This window comes from Heptranchias perlo, chromosome 34 (genome assembly GCF_035084215.1).
Source record: "Heptranchias perlo isolate sHepPer1 chromosome 34, sHepPer1.hap1, whole genome shotgun sequence".
Lineage (NCBI taxonomy): Eukaryota > Metazoa > Chordata > Chondrichthyes > Hexanchiformes > Hexanchidae > Heptranchias > Heptranchias perlo.
The window spans coordinates 6,100,842-6,116,487 of NC_090358.1; the positions used below are offsets into that span (position 1 = coordinate 6,100,842).

The window sequence follows — 15,646 nt, forward strand, 5'->3', positions numbered from 1 at the left end:
CTTTCGTTTCCCAGAGAATAGTGGACCTGTGGAACAGGCTGCCGGCTCGTGCAGTGGACACCGATTCGCTGAATACCTTCAAGCAAGAGCTGGACCGGTCTCTGGCTGGGGCAGAGATCACCTCATACAAAAGGAAGGCACTGCATAGAATTATCAGCGCCACGGTGATCTCCTGGAATAGCTTCGATCGCCTAAGGAGATCGGAGAGGAATTTCCAGGATATTTTTCCTCCAAATTGGCCTGGGGTTTTTAACCTGTTTTTTTGCCATTGTTCGTATGTTAGCAGATTTTGAAATGTGCATAAATGTATTGCTCTGCGATACAGTGCCACATTTACCCAAGCTGTCGTTCTGAAGTCCAGGCGATTTGGCCGTTACTGTGAAACAGACAAACACGGACATGCAGCTACACTCTTTGCCGTTTCTCTTGCAATTCTTGTTGAAAATGTTGATTTTCGGCGGTTCGAACCTCATGCTAGCATTCACCCGGATTATACTGCGAGACCTGAAGGGAAAGGATGACATCACATGGATTACCCGGCATCTCTGGAGCAACAAAATCCTTTACATTTGAATTGTACATCCAGCAGGAGTCAGGTTAGAAGACAAATGCTGCATTGTGGATATTATTGGATTGTCAATTACTCAGCATTTTCAGAGGAACTTACAGGCAGGGCTGGAGGTGGTCAGGATATATTACCTAGGGATGCTGCAATGGGCCAAGCACGTTGGAGCTTCATTGCACTGTACCTTTGGGTGGACCACGATTTGCAATAAGGCACCTTCCCAATCTCAGTTGTGCTGTCCTGGAGGAAGCTGGGAGTGGAAACCTTCTCCAGGGGAGAGAGAGATGCTCTAAGCTGAGGGAAGTAAGGGTGGAAATTGCGGAGGTACTGGTCATAATCTTCCAAACATCCTTAGATACGGGGGTGGTGCCAGAGGACTGGAGAATTGCAAATGTTACACCCTTGTTCAAAAAAGTGGGTAAGGATAAACCCAGCGACTACAGGCCAGTCAGTTTAACCTCAGTGGTGGTGAAACTTTTAGAAACGATAATCTGGGACAGAATTAACAGTTACTTGGACAATTGTGAGTTGATTAGGGAAAGCCAGCACGGATTTGTTAAAGGCAAATCGTGTTTAACTAACTTGATAGAGTTTTTTGATGAGGTAACAGAGAGGGTCGATGAGGGCAATGCAGTTGATGTGGTGTATATGGACTTTCAAAAGGCGTTTGATAAAGTACTACATAATAGGCTTGTCATCAAGATTGAAGCCCATGGAAGAAAAGGGGAAGTAGCAGCATGGATACAGAATTGGCTAAGTAACAGGAAACAGAGTAGTGGTGAATGGCTGTTTTTCAGACTGGAGGGAGGTGTACAGTGGTGTTCCCCAGGGGTCGGTACTAGGACCACTGCTTTTCTTGATATACATTAATGACTTGTACTTAGGTGTACAGGGCACAATTTCCAAATTTGCAGATGACACAAAACTTGGAAGTGTAGTGAACAGTGAGGAGGATAGTGATAGACTTCAAGAGGATATAGACAAGCTGGTGGCATGGGCAGACACGTGGCAGATGAAATTTAACGCAGAAAAATGCAAAGTGATACATTGTGGTGGGAAGAATGAGGAGAGGCAATATAAACTAAAGGGCACAATTCTAAAAGGGGTACAGGAACAGAGATCTGGGGGTATATGTACACAATTTGTTGAAGGTGGTAGGACAGATTGAGAAAGTGGTTAAAAAAGCATAAGGGATCCTGGGCTTTATAAATGGAGGCATGGAGTACAAAAGCAAGGAAGTCATGATGAACCTTTATAAAACACTGGTTCAGTCACAACTGGAGTGTTGTGTCCAGTTCTGGGCACCGCACTTTAGGAAAGATGTAAAGGCCTTAGAGAGGGTTCAGAAGAGATTACTAGAATGATTCCAGGGATGAGGAACTTTAGTTACGTGGATAGACTGGAGAAGCTGGGGTTGTTCTCCTTGGAACAGAGAAGGTTGCGAGGAGATTTGATAGAGGTATTCAAAATCATGAAGTGTCTAGACAGAGTAGATAGAGAGAAACTGTTCCCATTGGTGGAAGGGCCAAGACCTAGAGGACATAGATTTAAGGTGATTGGCAAAAAAACCAAAAGGTGACATGAGGAAAAACTTTTTCACATAGCGAGTGGTTAGGATCTGGAATGCACTGCCTGAGGGGGTGGTGGAGGCAGATTCAATCATGGCTTTCAAAAGGGAAGTGGATAAGTACTTGAAAGGAAAAAATTTGCAGGGCCACGGGGATGGGGACTAGCTGGATTACTCTTGCAAAGAGCCGGCACGGACTTGATGGGCCGAATGGCCTCCTTCCGTGTAGTAACCTTTCTATCATTCCAAGCAGCTCAGACTGAAAATCAGCTAACTTACCACAGACTAGGAAACGAACCCCGTGAAAACTTCCTGACCCGTAATGGGATCAGTACCACACTGAGCAGGGCATTTACCCACTGAGCCAACTGCAGGAATTGCATTTAAATGAAACGAGCTAATAGGAGAGACGGTTATGACAGGATACACCACGGATGGAACTGATAATTGTGAATGAACAAATCATTGGTGAAACGTTTAGTAAATATATAGATCAACAAACCATAACTGAACAGCACTACCGAGCGCCCCCACTGCCAGGTCCACCAGCCCGTCATCATTCATATCCAACTGTCCATGCACACTGCGGCCAAAATAGAGCAGCCCAGGACTGACCTCCGAGGCACCAATCCTCTGTAAAACACAAAATACAGAAAGAGGTGGGTTCGTTATATCGGCCAGGACTAAAGCGAGTGGCCACAGGCTGGATTCATTTTTTAAATGAAGAATCCAAGTGATAGGTCAAGGGAAATATTGCAGCACACCACCAAGGATAAGAAGAGAGAAGACAAGATAAATAAAGAGTAGTGAAACCACGCTTAGGTCTTTGACCTATGGTTCCCAAAGCTTTCCACCATTGGGGGTTTCTTCACTTCATGTCTGGGTCTGTTGTAGACTTATTGATTAAGATTGATTGCCATGATTAGTTAACAACTCATTGTATTATGCGATGGTAGAAGGTGAACCAGATGGACCTCGGTGTTTTTTCGTCTAGAAATGCCTATGTTCCTATGGCTGAAGAAGGTTATTCAGATAGAGTGACCTCCAAGACCTGCTCCAATACTATTTCAACATTTGTTGTATGGTGTGGCCTGAAAGCCCCACTTCTGAGTGGCCAGGACTACGTGTAACTTTGGCAATTTGCACACCACCAGCCATTGGAGCTTGTGACATCAAGACACAGGACATGGTCTCACTGAGGTGGAGGTGGGTCTTTAACATTCTCCACAAATATACTCAGAGAATACTGGAGACTGGTGCCCATTTAGTTATCCCAAAGAGGGCGGCATTTTAGTTTTATCTACTTCCAAGTATGTTGACAAGAAGAGCACAGATGAATGAAGGGAAACTGAAGAACGTGGAGATTGAAGGTGAGGAGATGAATGGTAGGTTGTGTGAACGTTTTGAATCTGCAAGCTGGGTGACACTCCAGATAAAAAACTGTCCAAACTAATTCCAGCTGCAGTCGTTAAGTTATGTAATGGATAACCCTGCAACTTAAACCCAGGACCACCTGGGTAGAATGTTGGTGCTGTAACCTCAAAACAACTCAGGCGGCTAAACCACTGGAATTGTGATTTGCAAGCCAACAACGCCTCCTAATGAATAAACTGTAGGGCACTTGCTGCCATGTGGACGGTGCACAGCCGATGCTGTCATTTAGTTCAGCAGTAGGCTTTTTATTGTCAGCCATGCATCTGACGCATTGAAACCAATCACCGTGTTTAAGAGTCTCCAAAACCAAGCAGCTGAGGAACCTACAGTTCCAGAGTTTCTGTTTGCTCAGAGAGTGCATGCTCTCTCCTCACAAGGATACAACCCACTAACTCATCATCCAGACTGCTTAGGTACAGATTGGCAGAGCTGGGGCTCCCACGTGTGCCCAGCAATGGGTACTGCCGGAGTTTAACCAGATAAAATCATGCAGCTTACTAAACATAGAGCATTTGGCTTTCCAGCTAGGGCATTGACGAGTAGGGTTATCTAGAGGCGAGTGAGGATAGTTCCAGCCCCCAGTGACAGGTCTACCCCTCCATGCTCCATCAGTGAGTCAGGCTGTCTGATCAGTTATCAAAAGCGCCCTAGTGTACTGCAGACCTGCCTGGTTCACTTAGAAAGAAAGACTTCCATTTATTTAGCACCTTTCATGACCTCAGGACGTCCCAAAGCACTTTACAGCCAATGAAGTACCTTCGAAGTGTAGTCACTGTTGCAATGTAGGAAACAGATATCTGGTTATCATATCACCACAGTGAGTTAACTTTGTTCTGAATTTCCATCAGCTGGTGGATTCATCTGGACTTTGGGGGAAGGAGGTGAAATAGAAGAGCGATGGGTCATATCAGTCACTGGGATGGGTCACGTGTCACCGGGATGGGTCACGTGTCACCGGGATGGGTCACGTGTCACCGGGATGGGTCACATGTCACCAGGATGTCACCTACAAACACAATGACATTTTCCTCACACGATGACTTGTTTTTCTACGTGAATTATGTTATTGGGTCATGGGTTACCTCATCGTACCAAGTGCGTGCTAAATATCACAAATAAAGTCTTACTTTTTACCCCTTTAACATAGTCATGATCCACTCTCTAAAAGGATGACAATGTACTGTTAACTCTTTAATTTCCTCTGCCACAGGTGGGAACTAGTGCCCTGTACTGCGCTGAGCCAAACAGACCAGGGACGTCCCAACAATAAATCCCTGCTCTATTTTCAGTCAGTCAATCTTAATCAAAGTAGCAGCTGGAGATGCTACAATCTCTCTGGATTAGGAAGAGCAAAATCAGCCAGGGCTCTCACTCCTGATCACTGTCCGGTGGCTCCGACTGACAACTGCGGTGAGTGGACATCAGCTGAGGGCGGGATGGAGATTAAGAATTCCCAGACATGACAGAATATCCTGGCCACATTCACTGTCTAAGCTCCTATGGACAATTGAGTGAGGCGCCAGACAGCTGCAGGATCCTGAGTTCTCAATGTTAGTCACCATTAACAGGGCAGCTGGGAAGAGGGAAACTATCTGAGTCGCATTTTTGGTTCCCATGAGTCATTTGAAGGAATCCCCAGTGTCAGCACTGAGCCATGACATCCTGCTGGCAGAGTGGGGATGTGAATCGCTCGAGGGTTTTTACAAACAAGTTTCTCCTGAGGACTCTAGAATCTCTGGTGCAAATTTTCCGAGTTACCAGAGCTTTGAATGACGGGAGCGCGTGACAGGAATTCTGGCGCTGAGGTCGGCACGTCCGATTCGCGGCCTGCACGATTCAGCAGTCATTAATTTCGACAAACAGAAAATCGCACGGGCCATGAAACGGACACCCATGCCCAGTATTCCCGATATGCACTCCCGCCATGCGAAGCTCCACACTGGGAGCATTAACCCGTAAAATGTACCCCTTTTAGTTAGCAGACAGCCGAGGGGAATAGGCACAATGGATTCTGTGCCGGAATTACCCCAACATGAGTCACCAGGACAACAACAACTACTTGCATTTATATAGTGCCTTTAACATAGGAAAACGTCCCAAGGCACTTCACAGACAAAAACTGACACCGAATCAAAGAAGGAGATAGTAGGACAGGTGACCAAACGCTTGGTCAAGGATGTAGGTTTTAAGCAGCATCTTAACGGAGGAGAGAGAGGTGGAGAGGTGGAGAGGTTTAGGGAGGGAATTCCAGAGCTTAGGGCCTAGATGGCTGATGGTACGGTCGCCAATGGTGGGGCGAAGGAAGCGGGGGATGCGCAAGAGGTCAAAATTGGAGGAACGTCGTGTTCTTGGTGGTGGTGGTGGAGGGGGGTTGTAGGGCCGGAGGAGGTTACAGAGGTAGGGAGGAGCGAGGCCATAGAGGTTTTCGAACATGAGAATGAGAATTTTAAAATTGAGGCAATTGTGGACCAGGAGCCAATGAAGGTCAGCGAGCATAGGGGCGATGGGTGACTACAGAAAGTGATTTGGTGTGGCAAACCATTCATTGACAAATCCTGCAAACTACTACAGTCACTGCGTGTAGTGCAATTTGCTGTCTGGCTACAAACAATTTTGGATTGAAGGTCCCAGATGCAGTGTACATTCTGGCTTCTGAGCAGATCTGAGCACTGCCAAATCGCCTGCCCTAAACACTGGAGGGGGAGAAAGGACAAAACACTGAGGAGACTCTGTATGAACCAAAAAAATAGCAATGGAGTTCTTTTGGCCGTACATTATTCTGTCTATTTAAGCTATTTAACACATTTGTTTCCACTCAACTAAGCACATAACCTCATAATTAGTGGCAGAAATGATTAAATACCAACAGACCCAGCAATATAACTCATTCACGGTGCAATTACACCTGTCACTGGCCCATTTTGTTCATTGAAAAACTCAATGGCACAAGATCCTGGGTACTGCGAAACTATTTTTGAGATCCTTTTATTTGTTACTAAGCTTATTTTTGAACAAGAAAAGAGAAAAATAAAGAAAGACTTGTTTTAACAAAAGCGCAATTTCACGATCTCAGGTTGTTCCAAAGCACTTCACAGCCAAAGAAGTACTTTTGAAGTGCAGTCAGTGGAGTAACGTAGGAAACCCAATTCGCACACAGCAAGATCCCACAAACAGCAATGAGATAACGACCAGATAATCTGTTCTTTAGTGACGTTGGTTGAGGGACTTGGAGGCCGGAACATTCAATTGACTGAACGGAATGAGCAGGTTATTCACTTGAGCTGATGAAGCGAAGGGGTGGGGACCCGACTTTGAAGGTGAAGGCCCACCTCCCTTGCTTTCTGAGGTGGGTCCTCAGGACTCTAGGTTCCTCAGACCAGTCTCCAGTGGGCCTGTTTTCTCAGGCGAGCGTCCCAACAACTTCAATTTCTCAGATGCAACGAGTCTCATTGTAGCGACACCACTGCCGCTGACCCCAGATCCCTCCGCACCCTGATTTTCACAGCCGGGACCCTAATACCGAGGGTGAAATCACAAGCATTGTTCAGGCAGATGCAATAAATAAGGACCAAAGAAAAAGCAGTAAAGAGTCAGGTCTCAACATGTGGGTGAGTTAAAGCACAGACAGAATCAATTATTAGTTTCCAGCAAATGGGCTGCATTACTGTAAAATTTCTTCCCTCTTAATCAGCTCCAGTAAGTCACATCGCAGCAAACTGCGGCTTCACATTGGGACGGACAAACATTCCCTTTTAATGCAGTGTACACGTTGCATCTAATCGAAAGTAGTTCCTTATATTATTAGCTCTGGAATTCCCTCCCCAAATCTCTTCACCTCTCTATCTTGCTCTGCTTTAAGATGCTGCTTAAAACCTACCTCTTTGACCAAGCTTTTGGTCACCTGTCCGAATGTCTCCTTCTTTGGCTCGGTGTCAATTTCTGCCTGATTACACACCTGTGGAGTGCTTTGGGACGTTTTACGACCTGAAAGGCGCTATATAAATGCAAGTTGTTGTTGTTTTTGGTTGTTGAATTAATTACAAATACACATCGCCAGCACCTGAATGGGAAAAGACAGGGCGGGGTATAAATTTGACTTGGGCAAAAGTGCAAAGCAGGCGATAGTGTATCGGCAGCCGGTTAAAATACCCTGCGACACTGAAACAAACATTACTATTATAACCTTCCCAATTCAACACTGAGTTCAACAACTTCAGATCATAACCACTGCTCTCATTTTTTCGGACAGCAGGTGCTGGTAATGGTTCTGCTGTCGCCATTCACACCTCCTCTGGACCCATCTTTTACTTGTCCCATTACCACCCCCTCTTTCGCCATGCATCCCTTTTGTCATTTAATCACTCCTGCCCTCCACCCCATTGCAGACCTTCCCTTGTGTTCTTTCCTCACCCCCTCACCTTTCCCTGGCTCTGCACTTGTTTAAAAACTGTTAAATCACTCACTTCTGATGAAAGGTCATCGACCTGAAACGTTAACTCTGTTTCTCTCTCCCCAGATGTTGCCTGACCTGCTGAGTATTTCCAGCATTTTCTTTTTTTAAATTATTAATATTACAGTAATGCCGTTACCTAAATATCAGGATTTGCTTCGCTCCTGTAATATTAGCATCAAATGACTAAAATAAGCACTCAAAAACACAATTGGAATAAAAATTAAAAATAACACTAATTCTGCTCACCCTGTTCATCCTTTCTCCCGTTCTCTTTCTTTTCTGTTTGCTCTCTGTCCCTTTTTTCCCGATCTAATTTAACCTAATCTATCTTTTCTACATCTAATTCTTTAAAAAAAATCTTTTGCAAGCCGTTTTTTCTTCTTCCTGGCTCCCATATTTTGGAGGCGGGAACATCCTTTTAAAAAAAAACCCTCCCTGAATTTTGATTGGCTGAAAACTGGCCTTAAAGGCAGTTCCCTCCAGCCAATAAAAAGGCACGAATGTAAAGATTGACATGGTTGCATTGTGGATGTGAATGGTCAATCTTTGGAACATGAAGGAAGTGTCAGTAATATCAGTGCTGCGATGATTGAATTTGTCTCCAGCACTGTAAAGGGGTAACTCTGGGAGGCTGTGCTCCTGCACTCCTGTATAAGTAGGAACAGACTGGATGTTAGACGGTTCTTCTTTTCCCAGAGAATTTTGAGCCTCTGGGATGTGTGGCTGACTGGTCTGGTGGGTGCTGACTCTCTGCCCTCAAGAGGGAGCTGGACCAGTTCCTGACTGGGGCAGAGATCACGTCATATAGAAGGTGAGTGTCTTTATAAATAACACTTAGTCCATGTTATCATTCAATCTCCTGCAAGCAGTTAGGAAGGCGAATGGTATGTTGGCCTTCATTGCAAGAGGATTTGAGTACAGCAGCAGGGATGTCTTACTGCAGTTATACAGGGCCTTGGTGAGACCACATCTGGAGTATTGTGTACAGTTTTGGTCTCCTTATCTGAGGAAGGATGTCCTTGCCATGGAGGGAGTGCAACGAAGGTTTACGAGACTAATTCCTGGGATGGCAGGATTGACGTATAAGGAGAGATTGGGTCGACTAGGCTTATATTCACTAGAGTTTAGAAGAATGAGAGGTGATCTCATCGAAACATATAAAATTCTAACAGGACTAGACGGACTAGATGCAGGGAGAATGTTCCCGATGGCTGGGGAGTCCAGAACCAGGGGTCACAGTCTCAGGATACGGGGTTTGCCATTTAGAACCGAGATGAGGAGAAATTTCTTCACTCAGAGGGTGGTGAGCCTGTAGAATTCTCTACCACAGAAGGCAGTTGAGGCCAAGTCATCAGATGTATTCAAGAAGGAGATAGATATATTTCTTAATGCTAAAGGGATCAAGGGATATGGGGAAAAAGTGGGAACAGGGTACTGAGTTAGACGATCAGCCATGATCATTTTGAATGGCGGAGCAGGCCCGAAGGGCCGAATGGCCTACTCTTGCTCCTATTTTCTATGTTTCTATGGAGCGGTTTTGACCACCTGAGGGGGTCGGAGAGTAATTTTCCAGAGTGGTGGGAGGGGGGAGGGGTAGGGGGTGGTAAGAAGTGTTTAATCGTCATCCTCCGGCTGGTCTTTTCCTGCTCATTAATTTTGTATGTTTGTATGGCCTGAAGCCTTGTTATACAGGAATGTGACTACAGAAATGGTCCCATCACGTTACAGCCCTGTCTCCGCTCCATGCTCCCGTCTGGCAAGGCTCTTAACTGGGGGGCAGAATCACCCAAAACGGGGGTCCCTAAGCATTGGAACGGAGGAGATGGTGCTGCTCACTGTATCTCTTACCTGTTTGTAGTCCTTGAGGATGTTTTTGTCGTATCCGTGAAAGACGTAGACCGCTCCCCGATGATCATCCTCCAATGGCGCTCCAACCACCACATCGTTGAAAAAGTCATGATTGAGGTCACGGACGGCGGCAATTGCGGATCCAAAGCGAGAGTTTTGGGATTTGTCAGAAATTTCCAGAAAGCTACTGAAAATGAAAACTCTCTGTAAAACAAACCAGTAGGTTCTAAATGTTACAGTAGAAGCTTGAATTAAAATTTGCACATAAAGTTATATATTATGCATGAATCTAAAAAGATACAAGGAATATATCCCACTGTGACAGTGCATTATAGCACTGTATATACTCAAGTACAAGACTGTGAGGGATTTAGGTCAGTGTTGGGAAGTTGACTGTAAGGGGTTGTCACTTTGTTCAATATTACTGTAGCCCCCAGTCTGGGGACTGAATTGACCAGCTCCTGGCCTGGTTACATTCTTCGATCCAAGTCCTGCTGTCCTGTCCATTCTGCGTACCCCAGCATTGCTCCCTTCTCTCAGCCTTTCAGTCTCCCGCTGCCTTTGCCCTCTCATTCCTCTTTCTCAGGCTCCCTCTTTCCTGCTCCCTATTCAGGGTTTCTGTCTCCCACCACTCTTCTCTTAGGCTTCCAGTCTCCTGCTCCCAGTCTCTTGTTCCGCTCTCTCCATCTTCCCTCTCTTAGGCTCCCCCTCTCCTGTTCCCTGTCTGTGTTCAATGATGGCAGTGTGTGGAACACTTGGGGTTAATTAAAATTGATCTTCCCACTCTCTGGGACGCCCTGGTGAAGAGGGGTGGAGGGAGGTAATTATATGTCTGGGTATGTCCTGTCCCACTGGCAGGACAGACCAACCAGAGGTGGCGGTACAGTGATTTACAGTCAGGAAGGAGTGGCCCTGGGAGTCCTCAACATTGACTCCGCACCACATGAAATCTCATGGCATCAGGTCAAACATGGGCAAGGAAACCTCCTGCTGATTACCACCTACCGTCCTCCCTCAGATGATGAATCAGTCCTCCTCCATGTTGAGCATCACTTGGAGGAAGCACTGAGGGTAGCAAGGGCACAGAATGTACTCTGGGTGGGGAACTTCAATGTCCATCACCAAGAGTGGCTCGGTAGCACCACTACTGACCGAGCTGGCTGAGTCCTGAAGGACATAGCTACCAAACTGGGCCTGCGGTAGGTGGTGAGCGAACCAACATGAGGGAAAAACCTACTTGACCTCGTCCTCACCAATCTACCTATCGCAGATGCATCTGTCCATGACAGTATTGGTTGGAGTGACCACCGCACAGTCCTCGTGGAGATGAAGTCCCGTCTTCGCACTGAGGACACCATGTGGCACTAACACCGTACTAAATGGGATAGATTCAGAACAGATCTAGAAGTTCAAACTGGGCATTCACGAGGCGCTGTGGGCCATCAGCAGCAGCAGAATTGTATTCCAGCACAATCTGTAACCTCATGGCCCGACAAATTCCTCACTCTACCACTACCAACAAGCCAGGGGATCAACCCTGGCATCAATGAGGAGTGTAGAAGAGCATGCCTGGAGCAGCACCAGGCACACCTCAAAATGAGGTGCCAACCTGGCGAAGCTACATCTCAGGACTATATGCATGCTAAACAGCGGAAGCAACATGCTGTAGACAGAGCTAAGCGATTCCACAACCAACGGATCAGATCAAAGCTCTGCAGTCCTGCCACATCCAGTCGTGAATGATGGTAGACAATTAAACAACTAACGGGAGGAGGAGGCTCTGTAAACATCCCCATCCTCAATGATGGCGGAGTGCAAAAGACAAGGCTGAAGCGTTTGCAGCCATCTTCAGCCAGATGTGCCGAGTGGATGATCCATCTCGGCCTCCTCCTGATATCCCCACTATCACAGAAGCCAGTCTTCAGCCAATTCAATTCACTCCACGTGATATCAAGAAATGGCTGAGTGCACTGGATACAGCAAAGGCTATGGGCCCCGACAACATCCCAGCTGTAGTGCTGAAGACTTGTGCTCCAGAACTAGCTGCGCCTCTAGCCAAACTGTTCCAGTACAGCTACAACACTGGCATCTACCCGACAATGTGGAAAATTGCCCAGGTATGTCCTGTCCACAAAAAGCAGGACAAATCCAATCCAGCCAATTACCGCCCCATCAGTCTACTCTCAATCATCAGCAAAGCGATGGAAGGTGTCGTCGACAGTGCTATCAAGCGGCACTTACTCACCAATAACCTGCTCACTGATGCTCAGTTTGGGTTTTGCCAGGATCACTCGGCTCCAGACCTCATTACAGCCTTGGTCCAAACATGGACAAAAGAGCTGAATTCCAGAGGTGAGATGAGAGTGACCGCTCTTGACATCAAGGCAGCATTTGACCGAGTGTGGCACCAAGGAGCCAGAGTAAAATTGAAGTCAGGGGAATCAGGGGTAAAACTCGCCAGTGGCTGGAGTCATCCGTAGCACGAAGAAAGATGGTAGTGGTTGTTGGAGGCCAATCATCTCAGCCCCAGGACATTGCTGCAGGAGTTCCTCAGGGCAGCGTCCTAGGCCCAACCATCTTCAGCTGCTTCATCAATGACCTTCCCTCCATCGTAAGGTCAGAAATGGGGATGTTTGCTGATGATTGCACAGTGTTCAGTTCCATTCACAACTCCTCAGATAATGAAGCAGTCCGAGCCCGCATGCAGCAAGACCTGGACAACATCCAGGCTTGGGCTGATAAGTGGCAATTAACATTCACGCCAGACAAGTGCCAGACAATGACCATCTCCAACAAGAGAGAGTCTAACCACCTCCCCTTGACATCCAACGGCATTACCATCGCCAAATCCCCCACCATCAACAGCCTGGGGGTCACCATTGACCAGAAACTTAACTGGACCAGCCACATAACTACTGTGGTTACAAGAGCAGGTCAGAGGCTGGGTATTCTGCGGCGAGTGACTCACCTCCTGACTCCCCAAAGCCTTTCCACCATCTACAAGGTACAAGTCAGGAGTGTGATGGAATACTCTCCACTTGCCTGGATGAGTGCAGCTCCAACAACACTCAAGAAGCTCAACACCATCCAGGACAAAGCAGCCCGCTTGATTGGCACCCCATCCACCACCCTAAACATTCACTCCCTTCACCACCGGCGCACTGTGGCTGCAGTGTGTACCATCCACAGGATGCACTGCAGCAACTCGCCAAGGCTTCTTCGACAGCACCTCCCAAACCCGCGACCTCTACCACCTAGAAGGACAAGGGCAGCAGGCGCAGGGGAACAACACCACCTGCACGTTCCCCTCCAAGTCACACACCATCCCGACTTGGAAATAAATCGCCGTTCCTTCATCGTCGCTGGGTCAAAATCCTGGAACTTCCTTCCTAACAGCACTGTGGGAGAACCTTCACCACACGGACTGCAGCGGTTCAAGAAGGCGGCTCACTACCACCTTCTCAAGGGCAATTAGGGATGGGCAATAAATGCCGGCCTCGCCAGCGACGCCCACATCCCATGAACGAATAAAAAAACATTTGTAGATTCTTTTTTGACTATTGGGCTGGAGATAGATGGGAGTTTGTTTTTACCCGAGCACATGTCGTAATTCTGTCATGAATTGAAAGGGCTAATGATGGTGGTTTATAAATTAAAATCAGAACTCCAATCACTGGTGTTTTTTCTAGCCTATTGTTTTTGACTAGAATGTTCTTTCACTCTCCACCAAGCCCTTTTCTTATTGGTTTGTCCCTTTAATTCCCCTTGGCTACACTGGCTCCCCCAACTGAGAGATCACATTGGCAGGTGACCTAAATATAGGCTCCCTTTAAACTAAGGGTTCGCTGCAGGGTACATGGCCCAGCATCATACTATTATAAAGAGCCTTCGTAAAATAATGGTTAATCACGCGAGGTCTTTCTAATAACTATCTCTGCCATTCTTCTATCCAATGTCCATAGTTGTACGATCCCAAGTTATAAACATGCAATTAAAAACACGGGCCACGAAATTTCTGGGATCCTGCTCTGTTTAGACAAGTGCGGGAGAGCCCATGCCTAAAGACGCAGGCCCTGTCCCAAACTGTGGGGGGTGCGCAGTTGGGAGGGCACATCGCGCCTGCAAAGGGCACCTCAGCGGTGCCCGCCCTGAATCGCCAGCTGGAATGTTGCAGCAGCAGTGGAGAGGAGGCCCTGAAAGGGGCCATCGAAAATCTTCTTCACATCTTCTGCTCCCAATGGAACAAGTGGGCGTTCCTGGATCAGTTAACCATCCCCAAGTAAAGGTTTGAGGCCTTTGTAAGGCCCTCAGGGAAACTCACGCCAGAGTTAGGTAGAATTTCTCGGGAGCCTGGGATCTCCCCGAGATATGCCCTTTGAGAAAGATCTGCTCACAGCCCCCCTCCCCCCACCCCAAAAACAGAAATCTTTTCCACCTTCCCCAAATTAAGGAATTTCAGGGCCTTCCATTACTATTTTCTTCCTTCCTCCCTTGATATACCGTTTCACAGATGTCGGCTATCCTCCCACACCTCGATCGAATTCCCATTTTTCACATGTTATGCTCAACCTTGAGTAGAAGGCTATTTGAACATAGAAGCAAGAATAAAAGTAACATTTGTTGGCCAGTGCCCAAAACTAAAGAACTGTCAGGAAATACTCTAAATCACTCGAGTGAAGGTCATGATTTTTAAAAATATTACCAACTTTAATATCAAGAAGCCAGTCGGGCCAAACCGGTATACACATGCACTTTCGAGCAGGAGTCATTGAATAATAATCCGAATGGAAACCATGGCTGATTTCCACCCCCCCCCCACTGTCTTACTAGCCCTGGGGCACTGAGACCAACTGTTGTGTCCTAGCTCAGGACACGTGGCGGTCAAACCCGAGACCTTCTGGCCTGCGTGGCTCGGTAATACACTGAGCAGCCTCTTTATACCCACTAGGCAATTGGGGAGCTCAAAACTCATAGGCCGGGAATTTCCTGGGGATCTGCTCCCGTTCGGTTGCTGTAAATTTGCTGGAAGCGCAGTGGAAAGGTGGAGTTACGGTGACGGAGTAGAAGCAGGAGCAGTTGCCAGGAAATTCCCAGCCATAGAAATAAAGCTTTCTAACAATTACCTTGTGGAGGGAATAGATGTAGACTTTACCCTTCTCTTTGCCATCACTGAAGTACATGGGGGCACCGACCAATAAGACATCCGTCACTCCATCAATATCCACATCCACTGGAGTTATTTCACTTCCAAAGTATGATCCAATCTGAAATAAAAGTGGCAGGAAAATTATTCTTCCATGATTTGCAATATCTATTATTAAATGTTTTGCCAATGTAAGCATAGCCATTGTTCTAGGAGCCTTTGTGATACTGAAGAAGGAGGTGAGGAGAAAATTGCACCAGGCATTGGTTAGACTCCAGATGCAGCAGTGTGTCCAGTTTTGGGTACAATTATGAGAATGGACAGTGCACATGGTCAGAGCACAGGCAGGACTGAGAATGGAGAGAGGGCAGGGGTCAGAGCACAGGCAGGACTGAGAATGGAGAGAGGGCAGGGGTCAGAGTTCAGGAAGGACTGAAAATTGAGAGGAGGCAAGGGTCAGAGTTCAGGGTGGACTGAAAATGGAGAGAGGGCAGGGGTCATAGCACAGGGAGGATTGAGAAAGATGAAAGGGCAGGGGTCAGAGTACAGGGTGGACTGTGAATGGAGAGAGGGCAGGGGTCAGAGTACAGATTGGACTGAGAATGGAGAGAGGGCAGGGGTCAGAGTATAAGGTGG

The 15,646-nt window shown here is 47.0% G+C and overlaps 1 protein-coding gene across 1 annotated transcript in view; it reads right to left on the reverse strand.

Annotated features, from left to right (window-relative positions):
• Window positions 1–15,646, reverse strand: part of LOC137301577 (integrin alpha-11-like) — a 104,449-nt gene that overhangs the window by 39,564 nt on the left and 49,239 nt on the right. Inside the window, exons 13-16 of the mRNA XM_067971131.1 lie at window positions 14,991–15,131; window positions 9,868–10,071; window positions 2,635–2,765; window positions 338–504 (exon numbers count right to left, since the gene is read on the reverse strand). Of these exons, the coding sequence (XP_067827232.1) occupies window positions 338–504; window positions 2,635–2,765; window positions 9,868–10,071; window positions 14,991–15,131 (643 nt within the window). The remainder of the gene's footprint in view (window positions 1–337; window positions 505–2,634; window positions 2,766–9,867; window positions 10,072–14,990; window positions 15,132–15,646) is intronic.